At 42.9% G+C, this 24,904-nt stretch overlaps 1 protein-coding gene across 3 annotated transcripts; it reads right to left on the bottom strand.

Moving 5' to 3' along the window:
- Positions 1-50: 50 nt before the first annotated feature.
- nsd1a (nuclear receptor binding SET domain protein 1a) lies at positions 51-24,816 on the bottom strand. 3 transcript variants are annotated; one of them, XM_061835999.1, is made up of 24 exons: positions 24,173-24,816; positions 23,312-23,457; positions 20,864-21,639; positions 18,435-18,576; positions 18,175-18,347; positions 13,150-14,872; positions 12,947-13,071; positions 12,427-12,658; positions 12,261-12,358; positions 11,421-11,513; positions 11,153-11,344; positions 10,972-11,064; positions 9,928-10,051; positions 9,643-9,843; positions 8,416-8,595; positions 6,501-6,657; positions 6,164-6,369; positions 5,973-6,085; positions 5,631-5,900; positions 5,433-5,549; positions 3,526-3,667; positions 3,347-3,453; positions 2,942-3,140; positions 51-1,183 (listed from the first exon to the last, which is right to left on the bottom strand). In XM_061835999.1, exons 3-24 carry the CDS (start codon positions 21,620-21,622, stop codon positions 465-467), a joined length of 6,165 nt encoding a protein of 2,054 aa, XP_061691983.1. In that variant the 5' UTR covers positions 21,623-21,639; positions 23,312-23,457; positions 24,173-24,816; the 3' UTR covers positions 51-464. The 3 variants fall into 3 exon arrangements, with proteins under 3 accessions (XP_061691983.1, XP_061691984.1, XP_061691985.1); XM_061836000.1 differs by lacking the exon at positions 23,312-23,457; XM_061836001.1 differs by lacking the exons at positions 20,864-21,639; positions 23,312-23,457; positions 24,173-24,816 and adding an exon at positions 18,728-19,084.
- Positions 24,817-24,904: the final 88 nt, after the last annotated feature.

Here is a 24,904-nt window from a genome sequence, read left to right as displayed (position 1 = left end):
GCTTAAGCTAACAGTAGAATAGGACAAAAATAAATATAATGAACTAAAAATCAATGAGTCCAGTGTGTTTATTTTTGCATTTGGATCAACATATGACATGACAGCGCTCCAATGACCACCCCTGCTTTTGCTCCTTTTTTATTGTTAAAAAAGGTAACAATAGAAAAATGCCCTCATAGTTACATTTTTGTCAGCTATAAAGTCTCACTTTTCATATTTAAAAAACTTCTTTAAAAAAAGTCATACGTAAACAATGTTTATGAGAATGCACAACTGAAGCTAACAACACCAGACACAAACAATTACCAACACAGGTGAATGAAACTTAGTGAATGCGCCCCTATGGCCATAGCACCAAGACACATCCCTAGCATCAGTGCAACAGTCTGGGATAAGAAGGCAATGGTGTACCAAGGAGAAGGCAATGTTACGTTTGAAAACAGTATGTTGGTAGGGGTCACTTGTCAATCGTCTTCTCTGGTCGAGTCACACCCCCTGAGGTCTTCACTCCTGCAATCTTCCTCCACGTTATAACCCCAACTGTCAAACACATTTGTCTCCTCCTCATCTTCCTCTAGGCTGTCTTCGTACAGTGACTCATCCTCCACTAACTCTATTTCCCCCACATCGTCATCTGCGTCATCGTCGTCATAGTCATCATCATCATCATCTAGGTCTACTTCTATCCCATACACCTCCCCCTCCTCCATCTCGCCATCCTCGCTGTGATCTTTGGAGGAGGTCGGGCTGGAAAACACTTTCTCTTCACTCCCATCTGTGAGGGAAGATCTGCTGGAAGGGATGAAGCTTGACGTGGCGGTCTTTGTGTTTATGTAGAGACGAGGAGGAGGAAGCTCGTGTGTGGCGGGATCAGCTCGACAGCCATGTGAGGCGGCGGGGGAAGAACCTCTGGAGCTTGAGTCCGGGCAGGAAGCAAGCGGCGTAGCATTGGAGGCGGGCTTTGAGGCGGACACGTCGGGGACATATTCACGGATCTCGCCTGGCTCCAAGGGGTCGGGCCCACAGGGGTCGTGCTCGCTGCAGGACAGCTTGCCGTCTAGCTTGGAGATGAACAGCATGCCATCGCGATGGGCTTTGCAGAATGAGCTCGGGCACATCTCACAGAAAGAAGCTGCCTCTACACCGCAGACGTCACACTGGTGCCAAGGACACTCCCATCGCCCTGGAAATGATATAATTAATGGTCATTTAAGTCACTTCTATAAACTTTGATTTTTAGATCATTTTTTGGCTGCCTTGCCTCATGCTGATATATGCGTGTATATACATCATCTACTGCTAATCCGAGGTCAGGTCACAGGGGCAGTAGCTTTAGCACCATGGCCAAACTTCCATCTCCCAACACACTTCATCAAGCTCTGCTGGTGTGACGGTCTGAGCGCTCCCAGTGATGAAAGATCTTCTTCAGGTTAATGCGCATCCGCGTAGAATTTTGGGAATTTGCCTACATCCACGGTTCTTCCGCATGTTCATTTTCACTCCGCATGCATTTCACTATGGAAGTCTCACAAAGCCGAACACAGCGAATGAAAGAATACAGAAACAAATGCAAACGTATTGTTTGTTATTTATCAACTTCAAAGCACGTTCCAGCATTAAACAAGAATCAACAGAGGATTGTTCAGGCTCAGTCATTAAGGCACATTTGGGATAGTGAAAGTAAGTGTCATATCACCCGAACCCATACCCGAACAATCCTCTGTTGATTCTTGTTCAATGCTGGATGTGCTTTCCAGTTTTATAAATAAACAACACGTTCGCATTTGTTAATGTATCCTTTCATTTGCTGTGTTTGGCTTTGGGAAATGTCCATAGCGAAATGCACGCGGACCGAAAATTAACACACGGAAGAAGCATGGATGGGAAAGTTTCAGACTGGCACGGATGTAGAAAAAGTAGAAAGATTCCAAAAATTCTACGCGCATGCGCATTAATCCCTAGGGGACTTTTCAGCACGGGGGAGCGCTCAGGCCGTCACACCAGGAGGATCCCAAGGCGATACCCGGCCAGACGAGAGACCTAGTCTCTCCAGCATGTCTTGGGTTGTCCCCAGGGTCATCTTCTGGTGGGATGTGCCTGGAACACCTCACCAGGGAGGCATCCAAATCAGATGCCCCAGCCACCTAATCTGGCTCCTCTTAATGTGGAAGAGCGGGGGCTCTACTAAGAGGTCATCTCAGATGACTGAGCTTCTCACCCTATCTCTAAGGGAGAGCCCGGACACCGTGCGGAAGAAACTCATTTCGGCCGCTTGTATCTGGAATCTTGCTCTTTCGGTCATGGCCTACAGCTTGTGACCAAAAAAAAAAAATAAAATAAAATACCCCAAGAGGAGTGCGACGATACATAAATGTCAAAAAAAGAACACCAGACAAAAATTGCAGCCCTCCCTTGGTCCCTAAGGTCAATGTTCATGACTCAAAAAGGAAGAGAATGGGAAAAAAATGGCATCTATGGCAGAGTTCTGAGGCAAAAATCACTGCTGATCAAAAAGAAGAGTGGCTGGGCTTACTTTAGGGGGGAAAAAACAAACAACAACAAAAAAACACCTGAATGATTCACAAGAGATTTAGAAGCATATTCTATGGACAAACAGTTGAACTTTTTGGAAGGTGTGCTTCTTGTTACATCTGGTGTAATTGTAACAACATTTCAGTAAGGAACATCATACCGACAGTCATATATACATATACCTAAGTGATCGTTTGTGGGTGCTTTTCTACTTTAGGACCTGGATGACCAGCTGTGATTGATGGAACCATGAATTCTGCTCTTTACCTGAAAATCCAGTTTGCGAGTACATTTTCAAGGCAGCAGACACACAGCCATACACATTAATTGACACTAAGAGCAGGCAGCTATATTTCTCGACCAGGGGATCTAGAAACAGCCCTGCTCAACGGTGTAACACCATACTTGCCTGCAGGTCTCTTGGCCAGGTTGAGACAGTCAGCATGGTAGACCTTTGGGCAACCAGGCTTCTTACATGACACGATCTGGCCCCCGTCACCACAGCTGAAACACTCATCCTCCCTCTCTTTGGTCACCTGTTGCTTGGTCTTCTTCTTCATGGGCCCTCTCCTCTTCCCTTCCCTCAATTTCTCAGCTGGCAGCTGGTTCTGAGTAAGAAGGATGACAAAAAGCAGTATCGCGGATCATTGATCATTTTTTTGTAGTCAGGGTTTACAGTATAGGTAGTCAAGAATTTATGACCAAGTTCTGTTAGCACTAACCAGTTGGTAACAGATGTAAGGTTATACTTGGGCTGAATTTACGCTGCCGGCCCTAAAATCGGGCTTACAGCACCACTGGTTTAAATATTTACCTTGGGTCGAACACCAAGGAACCCGCTGCAGTTGGGTGCGCCACATTTACAGGCAGTCTTGCCATTGCCAAGACACTCCAGGTTGTAGTTAAAAGTCAGCTCCACACCTAAAGTACTCTTTGTCAGTACAGTCCTCTCTATAGTGCAAACTACCACAAGTTATGGATTGCATTTGTAACCTTTTGGGATGTCTTGGAGAGCAAACAGTCCCACACGGGTGTCCCCATTCACAGTCCATTTCTGAGTTTCACAGTTGGGCTGGCAGCTGTGATTCATAAAGCGAGCCTGATTCCCTTTCGGTCCTGCATCTATTATTCGGTCCTGGAATACAACAAAAGAACAAAAATGTGCAGATATGACAGCATTTGTGCATGTGTTTGATTAACTATTTATTACACTTTACAAAATACCTACATACAGTGGCGCCTCGGTTCTCGAATACAATCCGTTCCTGAAGGCCGGTTGAAAACTGAAACATTCGAAAACGGGCGTTTTCCCTTTACAATGAAGGGAAAATGAAAATGTATTCCAAGGCTAAATAGTTTTTTTAAAGCGTTTTTTTTTTTTTTTTGCTTTTCCTGATGATAAACTGCACAGTAGAAATACATGTATAGTTTAAATACTTTAAATGTATGCTTTAGCAGTAGAGTATGCTAGGCTGGGAGTGCACTTTTTTTATTAACAAAAGTGCAGAAGAACTTTAAACAAGTAATAATGAGGGGGAAAAGAAACAAATTGTTTTTTATTTGCACAGAAAGTACGTAACGTTCAAAATTATTTAACTTGCAACTAGAGGTAGGGTTAATGCAACAAAAGAAAAAAGCAATCCAAAACCACTGTTTCAAATGTCTTCGGTGGGAGTGACTCGCCCTTTTTAACAAAGAAAGAATCTAATGTAGACTGTTTCTGCTGTCTTTTGAGCACCTTCCTGAAGTGGCTCATAACAACGTCATTGAAATTTTGCAGTGCTCTGCAACATTCTGCTTTGTTATGGTGATGGAGTTCTACAAAATTATGGATGTCGTTCCATTTGGCGCAGATAGCTTTTATATCGGCACTTGAGACATCCTTCCTGCCTTCAGACTCATCAGACGACATCTCCTCCTTCCTCGCCAACACTATGCGCAGCTAACTACTGCTCGTTTATGAAAATAAGAAGCAACTTTTCAACTTCTTCTAAGTTCTGTGGCCTCTGCTTGGTCAACACGGTTGCTCCTTTAGCAACATCACTTGCTTTGAGGGCATCCTTGTGTTTCAGGATAGTGTTAATCGTCGATTTCGCCACGCCATACTTCTTCAATAGCTCAGAAACACGCACACCATATCCGTATTCGGCTATCAAATCCTTCTTGAAGTCGACAGTTTTACTTTCCTTTTTTCAGCATCAGCAGTTCCACTTGCCTTCTTTGGAGCCATGATCGGGGGTTAATATTGGAAGAAAAAAACTCACTACCGGACACGTCTGTTTGCAGAGGAGTGTGTGGGTCAACTGGTTGCGCTGCGCGCAGTCATGCGCCTTACGTCGTTTCAGTTTTTTTTTTTTTTTGGTAGTGCATTCAAAAGCCCAATAATAAATTGTGGATCAGCTGGTCGGGGTGTTCGAATACCGATTTTCATTCAAAAACCAAAGCAAAAAAAATCTTGAAATTTTCATTTGAAAACAGATTTGTACGAAAACAAAGACATTCGAAAACCGAGGTACCACTGTATTGGTGTTGTTATTGGATTAATATTTTTGTAGTCAAGCACCAAAATGTAAAATTTACACTTTAGATATTAAAACTTTTTGTAAGCAGTAGAGTTGAATTTAAATTCAGGGTGTAGTTTGTCACTGTACAGTTCAGATTAGTTAAACACCTCGACCAGTGAGCTGTATTCAAGTTACAATTAAACATAATTTTGAATCCTTGTCCTAATACATCTATTGTGTGTTTCATAACATTTGATTCATTTAGTGTAACATGGAACAACAGACAGCACTGTGTCTACCATCCACAAGTAGTGCATACAACTGAACCAAACTGTATTGCTTGGTGGAGGGATAACCTCTGATTGAATTTTGTGGCCAGTGGGCTAAAAATCTTACCTTATCTAGTGTCAACATGTAGAAATTAAAGATGTCTTTTTCCTGAGCATGTTTGATTCTGGCCCGACATTCTTCCTCATCTATGACTTCCCCCACATATTCACTCACAAAAGCTCCCTGGGGAAAAAGCACAAAAGTGGATCGTGATAAGCGCGACCAGAAAAAAAACTAGTGAGGTCTGTCACAACGAGGACCCACCTTCTTGATGTCTGACACACTACGTAAACCCCAACCACGAGACAGTGTCCGGAATATCTCAACAACTGTGTACTGCCGTTTTGTGAAGGTCTGGTTCTGACAGCGCTCCCCTGCAGCGCAAACTTGAGGGTGGCACTCATACAACAGCATTCGATTAATGCACTCAGAGTCCACGCCACACGGGTTCTCATCCGATGCCTTGCAGTTGCAGCGTGGGACCTCAGATAGGTCAGCTGTGATGATTTGCACCTTTCCAATTGGCTTATTGACCTAAAAAGGCAAGACCAACGGTTTTATTTACAATATATTGGTGGTGAGAAAGAAAACAAATTAGAAAACCACCTTAATATGTTTGTAAGGAAGAGGTTTCTTGTGGTTCTTTCTGTCCTCCTGAAGCTGCCTCATTTCCCTTTCTGTTAGAAGCTCTTTGAACCTCTCTGCTGCTTCAATCAGGGCTATAAACAAAGACTATTTTACAAATAGAATTCCAACAAAACATATTGCAATTTAAAATACCCCAAACCTCACTTTACCATTTTTGTACACCGTATCTGCCCCCTTGCCCATTTTCTCAATGTTGTGTGTATCACCCTCCATGTAGGGGAACACACGGGCCTGGTAAGTCCATACAAAATCTTTAGAGCCAAAAAACTGCACTGGGAACTCCCCTACTTCATGTTTCATCCTCAAGATGTTATTTGGGACATCTTTGACCGGACACACTTCAGCAGGCCACCATCTAAAGGGAGTTAAATTTATGAAGTACACAATCAGCTTAGACACAAACACACACACACGTGCACAGCTCCATAGAAAAAGGCTGAGTCTGCTCAACATTTATTTAACTTCGATTGCAACACTGAACCTTACCTGTAGCGTCCCCATTTGACCCACAGTATGTCCTTGATTCGTGGTCTCTTTCCCGCCTTGCAGTCATTGCAGAACCAGCTGTCTTGAGGCATCTCGATATTGAGACATTCTTGATGAAAAGCAGCTGGACAGGCTTCACAGCAAAGCAAGCTGCCTCCTGTAAAAATCACAGCAAATGCATTAAAAAGCACAGAAAAGGAGTGATGCATTGTTTTTATAACCATTGTCATTTTGTAGACTTAATTATTTTCACTGATTTGTGACGATGAGCTAATCGAAGGGGAATATTAAAATCGATCAAATTTCTTCCGCTTATCTGAGGTCTGGTCCAAGGGGGAGTAGCTTTCATAGGGAGATCCAGACTTCTTTCTCCCCGGCCACTTCAACCAGTTCTTCTGGGGGAATCCCGAGGGAATCCAAAGCCAGCCAGGAGACAGTTTCTAAAGTGTGTCCTGGGTCATCCCCGGGGTCTCTTCGCAGTGGGATGTGCCCAGAACACCTCACCAATGTGGCGTCTAGCGGGCACCCTAACCAGATCCATCAACCAACTGATCTGGTTCTTCTCAATGTGCAGGGGTCGCGGCTCTAAGGCCCCTGCTGGATGACAAGCTTCTCTAAAGCGAGCCCAGACACCCTATGAAGGAAACTCATTTCGGGCGGTTGTATCTGGGAATTTGTTCTTTCACTCAGGATGCACAGCTTGTGGCTACAGGTGAGGGTAGGAATGTAGTTTGACTGGGAAATTGAGAGTTTTGTTTTTATCCCTCAACAAACCATCAGGTAGTGATCAGTTGACAGCTCCGAGAGAGATCCAGCCCTAAGTCTGATGACATGACCACAAAGTTGATTATCAAACTGCAGCCTAAGATGCCCTGGTACCAAGTGCATATATGGACACCCTTATGCTTGAACATGGTGTTCGTTATACACAATCCGTGATAAGCACAGAAGGCTAATATCAAAACACCACTCAGGTACTGATTGGGGGCTGTTCCTGCCAATCATGCCTTTCCAGATCTCACTGCTAATTTCCACAGGAGCACTAATGTCCCCCAGCAGTACAATAGAGTTCCCAGGAGGGGTGGGGCACCACCTCCAAGGAGTCCAAAAAGGGTGGGTACTCTGAACTGCTGTTTGGTGTACATGCACAAACAAAAGTCAGAACCTGTCCCCCCATTCAAAGGTGGCAGGAGGCTACCCTTTCATTCACCGGGGTGAACCCCAATGTACAGGGGCCAAGCCGGGGGAAAATAAGAACACCCACACCTTCTTGGGCCCTCTCACCGTGGGCAACTCCAGATTGGAAGACACCCCAATGCATCTTGAGAGGACTGGGACCAGAGCCCAAGTTGTTTGTGGAAGTGAGCCCAATTATATCTAGTTAGAACTTCTCCACCTTGCATACCAGCTGAGGCTCCTTCCGTACCAGAGAGATGATGCTCCACATCCCTACAGCCATCTTTTTTTTAAGCCGGGGATCGGATCAGCAAGGTCCCTGCCTTCGGCCACCTCCCAGCTCACATTGCACCAGACCCGTACAACCCGTCCCACAGGTGGTCAGCCCATGGGAAGGGAGACTGACGTCACCCTGTCTGGCTGCGCCCGGTTGGGCCCTATGGCTGCAGGTGCATGCACCAGGCACTCGCTTTCAAGCTCCACCTCCAGAGGGAGTCCCGGTAACCCACAATTAGGCGAGGGATTACGAGATCCAATATTTTTCATCATAAAAGGTCTTTCAGCAGTCCTTTGTCTGGTCCCTCACCTAGGTTCTGTCTGTCATGGGTGACCCTACCAGGTGCTTAAAGCGCAAGAAGAGTTAGCTCGTAGGATAATTGGGAAATAAATGCTTGGTCTGTATATTCAGATCCAAGTTAATATATAAACAACTAAGAGAAGACTTTAAAAAGGGAATTACCTTCAGAGCACACAAAGCACCAGCTAACATTGATGTGTTCATGGTTCTTGCAGCCCTTCCGAGGAGTGAAGTGATTTGGACAGAGAAAACCGTTGTTGGCCAGCACCACACTCCCAGCTGCCATACAGTTGTCATTAGCGTGATAAGCCACAGGGCACCGCACACACCGAGCCAAACGTCCTGCAGAGCATGAGAGCAATTTTATCATATTTCTCCCAGGCCATTTTTATATTTTTTTGTGCACTCACTGTAGAAGTCTCACCATGATGCACTATTTGTTTCAGCCAATATAGCCTCTCGTGCACCTGAGCGGCATTTGGAACATTAGCACAATCACCATTGTCCCAGATTATTATGATATTATTACTACTCACTTAAAACTGTGATTAACCTCTGGCCAATCCAGGGGGTACACATTTCATCCAAAGCCAATTGGCATAAACTCCAGCACATAACAGTGAAGATAACAAGATATACACAAAATAAATAAATGGCTGGGTGAATGATTGGATGGATGCTTTGGAGCTTTATATTATAATATATATTTATAATACATCCATCCATCCATCCATGAATTATCTGAGCCGTTTATGCTCACAAGGGTAATAGGAGTGCTGGACCCTATCCCAGCTACACTCTTAGTCATATACTAACTGCAATCTGCTGGAGGGATGGGCTTGATTCATTAATTTGTGACTCAGTAAACCATTACAATACAGTTGGCCTGTTTTGGGAATTTTTAGGGATGGAAATAGCAGGAATTTGGGGAAATGAAAGGAAAACAAGAAGAAGAAGAACGGGAATTTATCAGAATAAGATGGATACTTTCAAAATGATAGGAAGGAATCTTGGTTAAAAATGGAGAAACATCAACGAGACCTAAAAGGATTGAGATGTTGGGCTTTACTAACAAGTGGTTAGGATGAGGTCTATACATTAATTGTATTTAACTACAAAGAAACATTGCGATTTTTTTCAAATCAAGCAAGTCAAATAATTCAAAACTCATTTGCATGGATGTCTGCTTGAATACAAAATATTTTAATTATATTTGTATGTGATTATTACATTTTATTTTTCAAACTTTGTCATTCAAGTCAATATGTGGAAGGTTCCCCAACAAAACAAACCATGGGAAGTTTGCCCCATGCGTTACAGATTGTGGAAATGTCTACAAATACAAATCCCTGAATCAAAATAGATAATACTGTATGTGACTGTTCTTACCTTTGGAGCCACAGGCATTGAGAGGATTGGCAATGTGACATGAGAGACAAATGTGTAAGGGGCAGCGGAAGCTTTTGTTATGTTGCTGCGTGGCTGAGAAGGCCATGATGCAGTCGGTGTGATAGAATTTTCCACACAGTGGGATTATGCATCGCTTCACGTCATCACCAGACTTTTTACACACAAAGCATGTGTAAACGCCTGAAAAAGGAGACGAGGAACGATATGATTTCAGTTGATTGAATGCTACAGAAACAACTAGGAGGACACGGCGCCCTCACTTACCAGAGGTACATTGTTGGCAGAGGAAATTTCCCTTGGGTGCCACAGACAAACCAATGCATTGTGGGTGAAAGGCTCCATAACAGTGGCCATCACATACCAGAAGGTCTCCCGTCCTCTCACACACCTACACAAATATATCATAAATCAACCCCAATCGCCCCCAAACTATCGCCAAGTGCTATCCATGAGGCATTTGTCAGTCATTACTGATAACACTTTTTTTTATAAACACTTGTATGACCTTCAAGAATGTTACAACCTTCTTTGCTTGTACACTTCAAAGGTTTTGTGAATTGCTGAAAGACACATTATGACAATTCTATTTCCATTATTGCACTTCCAACAGGGAAAAATATTGTAAATTATATACTATATAATTCCTTCCATATCCATACACTGTGTGTGCTTGTGGGTGCATCTGCACTGTGATTTTTCATCTTCGTATATCAATATCAACAAGATACGGCCCATCCTTTCTGCTAGGGATAAAGAGATCATAGTTCACATTCATTACGTCTCACCGTAACCATTGTTAACATGCTGCTTTCTGATCTTCTCAGGTCTCATGTTAAGAGCCTGCAGCTAGTACAGTATTCTGCACAACTTTTGACAAAGACGAGAAGGTTCAATCACATAACCCCAACTTGCATTCGGTCCCGGTCGACTCTAGATGCGGTTTTAAGGTCTTGCTCGTTACTCATAAAATATTAGTATGGCTAGCACCATCTTACCTTGCTGATTTAGTTGTACCCTATGTTACGTCATGAAACCTACGCTCTCAAAACGCTGTTCTTTGGTGACTCCAAGAGCCAGAAGGAAGTTGCAGGTTCTCAACCACTTTCTATTCGCACTGCAGGATTCTGGAATGCTCTATCCTCGAACATAAGTGGTCCTATCTCAGTAGAAAGTCTTATTTCTACTCTTTGGCATTTGGTTAAAGAACAAGTAGAGCTGTCTTACTGCCACTTGGGTTTTATAATGGATTGTGCTTTATTTCAGAAGTTCGTCTCTCCAGTTAATACAATTTTAGGAACACCATCTCACCTGGCAGACATTTTCCTTAAAGGAAGCAGCACTCATTTTTCCTTGAACATCCAATTGGGAAGATGGGCTGTCCATCAAACTGGCATCAAGCACCTACAAAGATCAAGACAGAACTTTGATCTATGCAAAATATCAGACAGATACATTCTATCTTGAGCAATAAATGATATTACACGATCACCTCAACTTTGGAGGTTTCAGTTTCTGAGTTGTGTTTCTCTTCAGTACTGCAGGGGTTCAACTTGGCTTTCTCCTCAGGAGACTTGTTTTCAGTGACAACGCTGACCTCATCTTCAGCCTCGGATGGTGAAGAGCCAGTAACAGGGGCAGGGGATGCATCGAGAAAATGTTTCTCTTTCTTAACAGCTGCCCGCTGTTCAGAACAAATGTATTTTGTTAATGACTGTTTAAATAAAATGAATTTGGTAGTTGTTGAGACATATACTGACCATATTTTCCCTAAGTTTAACCTTCGAAGTTATTGAATTTTTCATGTCCAACACTTTAACTTCAGAAAAAACTTTAGGGGGGTACTTTGGCTCCTGTGAAAATACAGTAACTTAAAAAAATAGTAAACATCATCAAAAATGGTACAGTGTCATCATCCACTCTATACCACATGACCTAGTGCTAATGTTCAAGAATTGGCTTGTAGACGTTTGTTGTTTTTGACAGGATTTTGTGCTGCATCAGAATTTATGGACCATTACATGTCAGACCTTTGTTATTTGTGGGATTAAAATACAGAGAAGCTCCATTTTTATGGTAAATGGAGAACACGTATAGCGCTTTTTCTATGCCATCTGGTGGCCAAAGTGCTGTACAAAGTCTCATATTTACCCATTCTCACACACATTCATCCACCAATGGACGGTTGCTGCCTTGCAAAACGGTTCCAATCCCACTGGGAGCAATTTAAGGTTCAGTGTGTTCCTCAAGGACACTTTGACAGCAGACAGTCAGAGGGAAGATCCGAACAAGCAATCCTTAAAAAAAATGATCCCTCGCTAACCTCAATTTTTTGTGATACAGCAAGTTTGAGAAGTAGATGTGCACCACAGATTAAAACAAAAAAAAAATGCAATGTAATGGGGCTATGGTCGGTCAATCATGCTTTAACGGGAAATCAGAGTATTTATTCCTTGCCACCTACTATCGTCATAATGTGGTTACACAACCAAACTCCAAAACACAGCCTCATTGTTTTTGTGAAGAGAGACTGGCCAGCCGCTTTGACAAGACATGTGCCTCGTGAGTCAATGAAAGCACAAAGATAAGCCACTTCTTACCTCCTTCTTTCGCAATCCCAACACTTCTTCAATGGTGCAATCCAAAATCTTATGAGACAGCTTCCGAAGCCTTTTTCTTTCAGCTTTTAACTCCGTAGCTGGGAGCAAAGTTATAATCGTGTAATATCTATGAATAACACATGGGATTGTTTAAACACTGCAGTACCTGAATTTAGAGGTAGTTCAGGTTCTTCGGCTGTGACCATCTCAAGAGGGGATTGAGTTGAAGCTGAGGAAATGGCGGGGCCTACAGGTGGGCATTGATCCTGAGACTGACAATGGGCCTCTGGAGTTGGAGATGTGGGGGGGGCTCTGGAGAATGACGCTGAGGCAAGTGTCTCTGATGAGATGCTGGAATCCAGGACTGGTGACACAATTTCACTGGTATCACTGTGAACCTGACAGAACACATACAGAATACTAATAACTACTTCAAACACCACAGATGATAAACCCGTCAAAATCTTTGTTTCACACTACGAGTTTGGAGCCTGGTTTAAAATTGCAATTGGCGACAGATGGAATGTTATAAGGGCATCTGTAACTGCTCTAAATTAATAAATCAGTACAATGACGGTGACAGACGATGTCTTAAGGTTAACGTTGCCTGGCTCTAGAGAAGAAGAGTAACTTCCTCTGTGGTTATGATTGTGATAGATTGTATGGCAGTGCAATGACCATGTTACCATATCATATGAGTCAAAGGTTTGTTTTTTGGATTTCTTTAGGGGGGCAAATATTTGTTCATATTCCTCTCTGGACTCCAGGAGTCTTTTTGTTGGTCTCCGGAGGCGTTTGTTCTCAGAATGACCTGCGTGACAACAAAAACACATTTAAATTCATTTTTCACCAAGCGTGTGGTCAAATTAAGCAGTGGATTGTGCCTTACCAGCTGCACAGCTTTCCTCAGAGAATGAGTTATTGTATGGAAGCCCCTCATCTTCCAGATGAACACCTGAAGATGCTTGCATTGTGTACAACTTGTTTGTCTCGTTTTCCTCAAGCATCTGCCAACGCTTCTTTGGGGCAATAGGGGATTGAGATCTCTTGTCCAGGTAGGTGGCAGCAGAATCACAGGGTATGGCATGATTATTTTCTGCTAAATCAGCATGGCCACCAACAAATTCCTTGCCGAGAGCCAAGTCCTCCATATTGGAGGAAAGGCCAGGGAATGGAAGTTTTAGTTTGGCAGGAAGTCTCTGTTTTCGCCGCTGTCTGTCAGAGTTATCAATCTGTAATGGAAACTCTTCAGAGTGGCAATTTTCTGCTGACAAGGAAGCTTTAGTCCTGCACTCAGTTTTCACTGTTGAGCATTTTCCCAATTGCACAAACTCTGTTTTGATTTCTTGGCTCAAAGTGCCAGAAGACACTGTCAGCGGCTCACCACATGAAGAAGGCATGACTAAGGGTTCTTCCTTGATAAGCAGTGGTGATGGTGGGATAACTAGGGGCTTACCCTCTTTTTCTCTAGTGTCATGAATGTCTTTGAGGAGCATGAGGAACGTACTGAATTTATAATTAGAATCAGGACGGAATGTGGCCCCCTGCGTGTCACGGTTCTCGTCGACAAGAGACTGAAACGTGACTTCCTTCACATCCTGGAAAGCATTCATGGGACTCAGTGATGCGGGGGAGGGAGAAGATGACAAGTCCGGGCTAAAATTCTCTATCTTAATTTGAACTGGATGACTAAAGGAATTACAATGGTCCACACTAGGAGACTTTATAACTGTGCCAACGCAATTTTTTTTCTTGCCAGGCTTCTTTGTATGTCTCCTTGGAGTGCTGTGATTTACAGAGGATGATGCATCAGTGAATAATTCCCAAGAGCTAGATGTTTGAGTTTTTAACAGGTGTGTATCATTGGGTTCATTTGGACAACAATCAGAGTGGTTTGAGATTTGGGTAGGGACATCTTGGAGCTCAACATCGTCATCTGCTTCCATGGCTGTCGTCGCAGGACAACTACTGGCAAGCAGCTTTTTAGGCATCTTATTCCCTGGACTATGCACAGTTTCCTCATTGTTCCTTAATATCTGATTTTTACAGTCCAAAATGTCTCCAAAATCGCTATCAGAATTATGTGAATCTGTAGAATACTGGACTGTTTCTCTGAATATTGTTTTTATATGTGTGAAAGGCCTGTCAAGTTCCCGTGTTGGAGAGATTGTTGGGCGCGTTGGACAATGTAACACGGGAACAGTTTCCAGACTTGCATAAGGTGAGTCTTCAGGTTCTTTTTTCAGTGCACGACTTGTATGAGGGTCCAGTGTCTCTGTCACGACCAATGACTCAGTTGGACCAGCGATAATATGCCCAAATATGTCCGACAAACATTTCTTTTTCTTTTTGCAAGTCTTGCTCTGATTGGAAAGTGTTCCTGCTGAGTTGTTGATAACATCTTGCTCATTTCTACTGGGAACAATATTAGGGGATGGGAGCTGACCAGCATTCACAGTGAAAGGGAGAGGCTCCAGTGGTGGGCCGAGTGCAGACTCCTGTCCCTTAAGAGATGCTCCAGGAAAACTCTTGGCATTCCGTTGTTGCAGAAAGAGCATATGCTCAGCTTCCGTCACACTGACTTTCCATGCAGACTCCAAGCTTTTGGGTATCTGCAAAAAGTAAAAACAACATTTGACGTGTTCATATGACAGAAATTCCTCCCTAAAAAAATGGATGTCAATAAGAGATTTGCGCTGACCAGCACTGTTGCTGTGCACATAACTATGCCAGAGAGGAACACAGCAGAAAGCAGCTGGGTACAGATAAAACATCTAATCCTTTTTCTTGTTAAAAATTAAAAGGGCAAAGGAAAAATGTATACTTTTCCTTTACAGGTCAGCAGTGATCGATTTAAGTTTACTGACAACCTAAGAAAGCATGTCCAATCAGTTTTTTCTTCTAAAAGAAACAAAACTGGATATATCTTTCATATTTTAATTTTAGGCTTGGATCAAAATTCAAAACTAGTGAAGAGGCAACAAATTCTGAGTTTAAGTCACTCATGTGTATGTTAGCAACCACAATCCACCCGTACCATAATAATGATTCATCAAATCATCCATCACCCTTACATATGACTACTAGGACAAATGTGTACACTAATCAGCTTCATGGATCAAGTATAAGGTTTCACTGCTGTTTTTCTGTTCCATCGCATTGTTTTCAACTGATTCATGTTAAAAATGTACGCCATGTGATGTGGACTAGTAGACTTCAGTCAAATCACTTGAACAAAAGCATAATTTTCATTCTTTTACAAAATTGTGCAATTACTTCTCCATTGTGTTACTCCTCAGAACGTCAGTGCAATATGGGACAATGGACTGAGCATGAAAAAAAAAAACTGGTTCTGACTGCAGCAAAAGCATGTCTTCCTTGTCAGACAACCCGTGAAGATGATTAGAACTGCTTTAAAAGGTTCCCTAAGTTAGACATAAACACAGTGTATGGATTGAATGGAAATGGCAATAAATGGCAAAAGGCTACTTAATTATAGTCCCAATTTATTTTGTAGCTGGATGAAAAAGAAAGCTTGCATTCATTGTCGCCAGCGAGGATCATAGCAGCAGGTTTCAATTCAAATGAATGGAAGTGGATGTCGAGCAGAAACTCAACATATCCCACTCTGTTTCACTTTTTTTTTCCACCCACGCCCCCTTTCACATCACATTCCCTATTCGTGGGCCAACAATCTAATACTTGGTGATGATGATAGTAGTGGGGGATAGCTATCCCGCTGGCCGCCATGGCCGTTCACACGGTAGTGTCACCAGTTGCAAGGCAGACGGACTGGATTAGGGAGTAGAACTCGGAAGGAAAAAAAAACCAAAAAAACATTCAAATGAACCAGTTGGAGATACTTGTCGCACTGACTGTGGCCACTCATAGCACACAGTCACCAAACGTGAGCGTGACAAACCGCTGAAGAGAACCAAAGTGGGAGGAATATATCAATGTAGCGCAAATGGAGCAAATGTGTGTTCACTGTGTATAACTGTGATCAAACTTCTACATCTACCAGGTGCCCAGATAGGGACTGATCTGAGATAAGATCTGTTCCATGTTTAAATTGAGAAAGGTGAGCAAACATATCAGAGGCAAGCTGATTTACGTCACATAAAAATAATTAAAAAAAAAGTCAACCATCTCAGACGACAGGGGGAAAGAACAACTAGATAGAAAAAGGATATTTTGCTCAATTCCAATTAAAATGATCACCCAAACGCAATAAAGAATAACAGACTATACAAATAAAACATTTTCAAATTTTCATCATTGAAGGAAGATGGGCTTTAAATAGATTTGTTCTTGATATAATTTTGCTGATCGATCATTTGATGATAGATCGTAGTTGTGGTACCGATCGTGCCAGCTCAAATATTTTTACTAAAGCTCATTGCCAAATTTATGGTAACACAACCAAGTAAAGATTAAAATCTATTTTAGTCCTGTGATCCAATTTTTAATTGGTTTAATCAGAGCCCAATAATGAATTCATTTTAAATTTTTGCGTTTGATTACAAAAAATAAATATCAGCAGTATGGTGATCAAATATCAAAAGAAAAGCTTGATGGGTGTTGTGAGGGAGGACAGTGGGTGTTAGAGAGGAGGATGCACAAGATAGGCTCGGCGGTATGGTGATCAAAGATCAAAAAGTGAAAGTTAAAGATCAAGAAGTGAAAGTTAAATATCAAAGAAAGGGTAATAGATGTGAGGGAGGACATGAGGACAGTGGGTGTTAAGAGAGGAGGATGCACGAGATAGGCTTAGATGGAAAAAGATGAGACGTTGTGGAGACCCTAATTGGAGAAGCCGAAAGAAAAAGAAGATGGGCAGTATGGTGATCGACTGGTTAGCACATCTGCTTCACAGTTCTGTGGACCCGGAATCAAATAAGCTCCCTCCCCCGGTGTGGAGTTTGCAATTATAAACATTAAAAAAAACATGCATGCTAGGTTAAATGAAAACTCTAAATTGCCTGTAAGTGTGAATGTGAGTGCAAATGGTTGTCGGTTTCTACGAGTGCTGCAACTGCCTGGAAAGCAGTTCAGCCACTCGCGCGGTTAGCTGGCATAGGCTCCACCATGCCCGCAAGCCTAGTGATGATAAGTGGCTCCAAAAAGGGATAGATGGGGGGGGGGGGGGGGGGTTGCGCCTTTTTTTAACTGAAATTAGAAAGACTGAAAAGAATGACACATTGATTAAGTCTGCTCTATTCCTTCGATAGATACCATTCCCGTCGGCAAAGTTGTTGTGGAAATCAATTTTGTGATTCCCCCCTCCATTATGTTGCTAACAAATTTGAACCATACTTTCACCAAGTGTCTTTGTATGAGTTTCCTCTATTCAATGTCCAGGTTGGAATGTGATAGCTGCATCAGATAGACATATAGGATTACAGCAACAAAGATAAATGTAAGAGCATTGAATGATGTGTACCGACTAGTGACAGTACAGAATATTCGATAATTGTGACTAGTTGCTAACTATGTGTTTAGGGCTTGAGGAAGAGGCAGACCTACTTTCCCTAACCCTAACCCTACTTGCAGCTACAAAGTGCATTGTTTCTTGAATTAAACAAACCACTAAGCATTTTTTTTTTTATTTTCTCGCTAAATGTGCAGAGTTTAAGATAACTGGCCTACAGGACTAAGTTATAAAGTTTTGCGTTCTTGAACTCCATTTCATTGGATACCAAACTGAGCAAAATATTTAAAATTGAAAGTAACACTGGATTTTGTTTCCTACACATTTTAAAGTTTGAAGTTTGGTGTAGAAGCGCGTACAATTAAAAATATGTTCTCTAGGTTTCTTAATTATATTTCCTACACTGGTAATCTTTGAAGGAATTGGGGTAATTTGTTGTTACTGTATATCATCATCAAACTACAGCATAATGTGTACATTTACCGTGTACTTGTAGTCTTTCTCCTTCTGTTTCCCTCTCCGTCTAAGCAAGGGAAGGTCATCAAATTGATAGCCCCCTTTGAAAGGAAAAACAGCGTTCCCAGGCACCCAGGCGGACTCAACCATCTCGCCAATTGTCTCCAGAAAGTACATGCGGCAGGGGCGGGGACTGGGGACTGGAAGAAAACAAATAGAGCTGTGATGATCAACTTAACAATTACCATCATGTCATCTGTGGTTCTCTGCTCGAAAGGAACACTCACGTTTCATCTTGGTGTGAAGGCCTAACTGAGGGTCGCAGAGAACTCTGCAGGGCCACCAGGGCCGTCTGTTAAACTTTGCCCACACCAACTCGCCTTGCACATATTGTACTGATAGTGGAGGCCTTCTTTTTGGACTGCTGGACTAAGTGGGAGAATTAAACGTTTAGTTTCAAATGTATAAAATAGGTGAAAGATTACATCTGACAAACACAGAAACATTTACAGTGCAATAAATAAGTACAACGAGGTATGATGGAAAAGATCAAGGATTGGTGTCACAAAAGATATACTACATTTCAAATCCAAATGACAAGTTTTCCTCTTCAAAAGTAATGCCCCTGCAGCCTTTTCAGTCATGTCTTCATGCACTCCTCGACCTATTCTTCAGGATCCTCCCCAGCTCCATTGTCACTGTCACTTGATGTCGTCCACATCTTCAAAACGGCTCCCCTTGAATGGGTTTGGAAAAGATGGGGGAACGCGGGGGTGTTCCACATAGCCAGGTTGTCGTGCGAGGCTGCTCCAGCATAGCTACATTCTTCTTGGCCAGGACTCTGATGCATTCTGAGTAGGCATGGTGTGATGGTGAAGCAGCCCGGAGTTGTCCAGCTTCAACTTCCACTTCTGCCCCGTGCACTCAATGAACTTTATGCCGCACAATGTCTTTGTAGATGTATTAATTGATCATGTGGCCCACATTGAAGGGAAAAACTCACTCTGGCTTTGAAATGTGTCTTTGTGACACCACCTTGAACTTTTCTGATACGCCTCATACATATGGATAGGAGCACTTTTCTTTCTCAAGCATTTTTTCTTCCATATAGTTTATGGCCAAATATATTGCTCGCCTGAACATTGGACTTGTCTGTGTTGAGAAAACAGACAGGGGATTACATTAATTTGGATTTAAACAAACACACATGTCATTTCTTTAGACCCAAACAAACATGATCCAATACAAAACGCACAATAATATTTTGCCAATGTCACTGATGTGGTAACCAAAATATATGAAGAGATATTATACCATGCAGTTCAACACCAATGTAAACTAAAACTGCAATATAATTATATGTGTCTGAAAACTAAATAGCATTGGTCGCGAAGCATTGTGTACACTTAAACTGGAAGTAACAAATGGGGTACAGAATAAAGTTTAAACGTTTCCAATCCACATATTTTCTGCTCTGGGTCACATTCTGTAGAAGACCGAGCTTATTATAGCTGAATGGGTAAATTACCTGCCAATTACAGAGCTCACAAATACAAAGGTAGACAACCACCGACAAGTCTTCCATGGATTCATAAATTGTTGAAATTTGGGATTTCTATAAGCTGTTAAAAAAAAAATCTAATGTGCAATTAACTGGGTTTACATAAACTACAAGTCCAAGTGTCCAGTTTCAATTTAAAACATGTGCTTTTTGGCAATATATTTTCATGTACATTTTAAGTAACACATACTTGATCTGGCTCTGTTTACACTGATGCAGCACATGAACTGATCCGTATTTGTAGACAACCAAACTGCACACGACTCCTCAATTGTCAACACCGAGCAGTGACAACAGGCTAGTATTTAAGCAATAATCAATGAACTACCGTATACAAAACTTAACGGTTACATAAAGTTTCAATGGCTTGGGCTGTTTTCACAATTGTTTCAAATGAGGATAACCTTCACATTACTCCACTGAATGCGTCAACAGACAGGAGGCGGGGTACACCCTGAACTGGTTCCCGGCCAATTGCAGGGCACATTGAGACAAACAGACGCACTCACAATCACATCTAGCGGCAAATTAGATTGTCCAATTAATATTGCGTGTTTCGTCCAAAATGCGGGACGAAACCGGAGTGCCCGAAGGAAACCCACGCAGGCATGGGGAGAATAAGCAAACTCCACACAGACGGGTCGAGGATTGAACCCTGGACCTCAGAACTGTGAGGTCAATACTTATACCAGCTGAGCCACCGTGCCGCCCTTATTATTAATATTTTTTTCATTATTTTGTAAATGTCTCTCAGTTGTTGTTTAGCTATAAAATGGGTCTTTTTATTGGCATACATATATGCAATCATTTTAATTTGATCTAATCTAGCTCGCATGGGGAGACGTCTGAAGTGTATAGGAGATTTATAAACGTTTGAAAGCGATGTGATTCCATTCTGAAGATTGATAACTCCAAGTGTTTTTTTTTTTTTTTAATATTTGTACTTACTCTAACATGATGCCTATCTGAATTGTCCAAATTAAGAGCAATAATAACAACAACAATAATCGACTCCTGAGACTTGAACCATGCTGTGTAAATCCAGCTATAGAGAATTTCTAAAATTAATCTGGAATTATTTAACCAAGAGACACTTTGACAATGTTTGGTTTCCCTGAGGTGCAAATGAAAGAATCTGCAGTGTTTGCAACTCACATCCGAGTTCGTGCCAGATGGAGAAATAAGATCAGGACCAGTGGAGGCAAGTTCCCCTTCACTTTCCGATTCCTCGTCCAGACTCCACACATCTCTCATAGTGATGTCTGAGAGTGTGCGGGGGCTCACTGTGGGGTTGAGTTCCGATATAGTTTTAGACATCAGATTAAAAACAGCAGGTTTGTACGTCCTTTGGACTGATCCTGAAATGTTTGAGGTTCGAGAGCCTATAAAAGGGTGCTCCCAAGTCTGGTGATAGGGGATGAAGCCCTTACTCCGTTTGAATTCGGTGTGATCGTGGTGGTGTTGCTGCTTCATGTCGCTGGTGTCAAACAATGTGGTGCCAAAATGCAAGTAGCCATTTGAAGTAGGAGAACAGTGTTCTAAACCGTCCAGATTGTAAGGTGGGAAGCCATTCCTATTAAAGAGTGGCAACGATTGAAATGAGTCTGTGTTATCGTTGCATGGCGAGGGAGGCAGAAGGACGGACTCAAACTCATTGTCATCCTCCCTTACTGGGCTTGAAGAGTGCAAGCGGTCCTTAGCATGGTGGTCCGCCTTCTTGACCACAGCGTTAAAGTCACACAGCGTCTTCAGCGGGCTGTAACAGTTGGAAGCTGATGGCTGCTCCGACCCGAGTTTCACCATGCTGCACTGCCTTGCGTAGGAGCCGCCCACGTACCCATTCCGGGGTCCCGGCTCTAGCTGGCTAAGGGAGCCGAATGCTGAGTGAAAAGCCGGTCTGTACGACTGACTCATGTTGTCATTCCTCGTCCCTGCCAAGGAGAGAAAAAAAATGGGAAATTTGATTTCTTAGGGCCACTAAAAGTGGAGACAAAGCAAGAAAGATGATAGTGTACATAAGAGACAGAACAGCTGTGGAGAAAGCAAAGCAAAGCAAATGTATTTGGATAGTGCATTTCAAACACAATGTTACTCAGTGTGCGTTACATGATTAAAGGCATTTGAAAACAAAGAGATAAAACATTTAAAACGGCATAAAAACAATAAAAATGACGAACAAAATATTTTTTAAAAAAGACTAAAACCGCATACAGTGCAAGTAATATGATCAAAAAGTGGATATATTCTAAAAAGCATGAGAAAAAAAGAAGGGTTTTCAACCTAGATTTAAAAACATTCACACATGGGGCGGCCCTCACCTCTATTGGGAACTTATTCCATTTGTCTGCACCATAACAGCTAAATGCAGCTTCACCACGTTTGCTTTGGACTGTGGGCTCCACTATTTGACCAGACTCAGTCGATCTCAGAGAACTACAATTGGTGAATGTGGCACTGATGTTTTAATGAATTATTTATTCTTTGTACTCTATTTGATCTAGACTATAAATATGCCCAAAATACCCAGTCTCGCCTCTGTGAAGTTTGCATGTTCTCCCCGTGACTGCGTAGGTTTTCTCCTGTCACTTCAGTTTCCTCCCACATCCCCCAAAGCTTGCATTAATTGGTGAGACTAAATTGGCCTTAGGTGTGATTGTCAGTGCAACTGTCTGTCTCCACATGCCCTGCAATTGACTGACAACCAGTTCAGGGGATGGGCGCCAGCACCACTGCAACACTTGTGGGGATAAGCGGCTTGGAAAATGAATGACAATGAATAATTGAAGACTCTGAATGGCTCATGGGTGTGAATCTGAATGCAAATGGAAAACATATCCACAATAAAACACTTATAGACACACTCGTGTGGGTGAAAGTGTGTGAGCGTACCAAACAGCATGTTTGTCTCAATTCTGAATTTCTGCACCCGTTAATTGTGGAGTTTGCATGTTTTCCCCATGTTTGTTTACATTTTGTCAGGAAACGCGAGCTTCCTCCTATATTGCCAAGACATTCATGTGACGTTAACTGAAATTTCCCCGTTTCTGTGTGTGAGAGTGAGGATAAATGTGTTCTCTATTTGTGCTTAGCGAATGGGTGGTGACCAATGAAGGGTCACCGCCCCCCTCCCCCAATTCAGATGGAATAAAGCACACAAAAAGCGGTACAGTAAATATATCGCTGTTCATAATATATAATAATAACAAAGCATTTTAACATGTTTAATACATCTCTGTCAGCGGACTTTCAAAAAAAAAAAAAATTGAACTCGTGGGCCCTTCCCCCCCACTTCTGATTTCGAGAAGAGTTGTCATTGCACGGCCTCCACACAGGAGGCGGGTCAAAACAAAACTGAACTTGTGGGTGACACATTTCATTCATAAAAATCCGGCACAATAATGCCGCTTGGATCGCCTACCGAGGGCCGCGGCTATGGCGGAAGAGTCAATGGAGGCGGCTGTGAAGGAAGGAGTGGTGACACCGAACCAGCCAGCATATGAACACACACACACGCGCACGCACACAGGAAGACAGACACAGGAAGATCCCCTACAACCAACTCACTAAAACGAAGCAGGATTGGAAAAGGGAGGAAAAACTCACCATGTGCTGGTCGGTCACTATGAAATCAACAACGGATGCGTGATTATGAAGCACAAAGCGAGTGATTGTGCGCAGATGTGCACAGTCCCAGCAGCGGTCCCCAAGTAGGCCGAGGCAAAGGCGCTCGCTCATTCCCCGCACCGGCCCTCAACAAACACAAAGTAGCACTTCTGAGCAACACAAAGCGAGCTCCATGACGACTGGCGTGTGTCAGCGAGCCACCGGCGGTCCCCACCTCTGGCCCTCCCGCTATCTTATTGACTACATGGTCCCCCACCACCCCCCACCGGTTGGCCTCCGGTTTGTGTTCAAAGAAGCTCAGAGAGCGAGCGAGGCGGGCGAGCGAGCGAGCGTGTTGGCGAGCTGAGCTCCAGCCAATCGGCACCGCCACCCAACCCCCAGTCGGTCTTGCACAGGCCGTGACACCCAAACCTCGCGAACACACACACACACACACACACACGTACGGCTTCCTAGCGCACGCGCAGCAAGTTCAACTATTACGACACAAAACCGGCCATATGAGTCAATAAACGGATTTATGAATGGCCGTTTAAACTAACGTGTGTTCCGACAGCGGAGGGCCCGTGTAACACCCTACAAGAAACTCCAGCGGCCATATTGCTTTCCCAGGCCGACGTGATGATGAGCGAGGCCGCTTGGGCAGAAATTTGACGGATAAAAACACCACAGACACTCACTAACTATTCACTTTTACTCCGATAAACCTGTTCGTCTTCACGTACACACACAAGCCCGCGGGCGCCACTCCAATTTTGCAGTACAAAAGATAGTGCGGCCCACAAGATGGAACAAAGGCAGCCCAGCTGTACACGACGACATGACAGCACTGCGACTTACCTCCGCTCACATTTGAGGGTTAACGACCTAACAGCGGCGTATTGTTAGTCACGTTTTAGTGGAAAATTCGCCCTGAAACACAACAAAACTTGTTCTTCCTCTTCGCTGGGCAACGTCTTTAGACGAAATGTCACCCTTTATATAAAAAATAAATCTCCAGGCCTAACATGTCGTTAAAGGTATTACGAAATACGTAAAACGTATCACTAGTTAATCAAAAAGGAGGTAAACTAATGTGTAATTTTACGAGTTAATTGTACTATCTAGAGACGGGGGCCCTCCAGTGTACACAGAGGGAATCACACACTTTCGTCTTGTGAATTCATCAATCAAAAGAATTTTATTTGGATTTTTTCCCCCCCTCCAAACAATGTGCAACAACATGCTGTGAATGTGTAAGCAATACGGTTACAAGACGGCGGAAACTATGTGTGGAGGCATTTAACAATTTCAGTCGAACAAATAAGGCAACCTCGCGTTGCCAACAACGTAACCCACCAGCTAGCCTCCACTACTTTGTCGTGATTCCCAACCAGTGTGCCGCTGGAAATTTTCCAATTTCACACTGTGGATCCTCTTTCATTACATTTTTTCTGATGGTATGCTGGGATTTTTCTCCCTCATGTACAATTTATGCTTTGGCTCAAAATTTGCTCAACACTGGTGTATGAGATATTTCGCAGGAATGATGGGGAAAAAAAAAACACACAATTTAACCGCCAGTCTTTGCGA

Source organism: Syngnathoides biaculeatus, chromosome 11 (genome assembly GCF_019802595.1).
Source record: "Syngnathoides biaculeatus isolate LvHL_M chromosome 11, ASM1980259v1, whole genome shotgun sequence".
Classification (NCBI taxonomy): domain Eukaryota; kingdom Metazoa; phylum Chordata; class Actinopteri; order Syngnathiformes; family Syngnathidae; genus Syngnathoides; species Syngnathoides biaculeatus.
This window is presented reverse-complemented; position numbering and strand designations above follow the sequence as displayed.

Bases quoted from the DNA above. Each gene is read 5' to 3' on its own strand.
- nsd1a (XM_061835999.1), bottom strand. From the start codon at position 21,622: ATGAGTCAGTCGTACAGACCGGCTTTTCACTCAGCATTCGGCTCCCTT. The intron at 13,072-13,149 runs GTAAGGCACAAT...GTTGTCACGCAG, and splicing joins TGAGGAAAGCTGTGCAGCTG to GTCATTCTGAGAACAAACGC. The intron at 3,141-3,346 runs GTAAATATTTAA...CTTCTTACTCAG, and splicing joins TCCTTGGTGTTCGACCCAAG to AACCAGCTGCCAGCTGAGAA.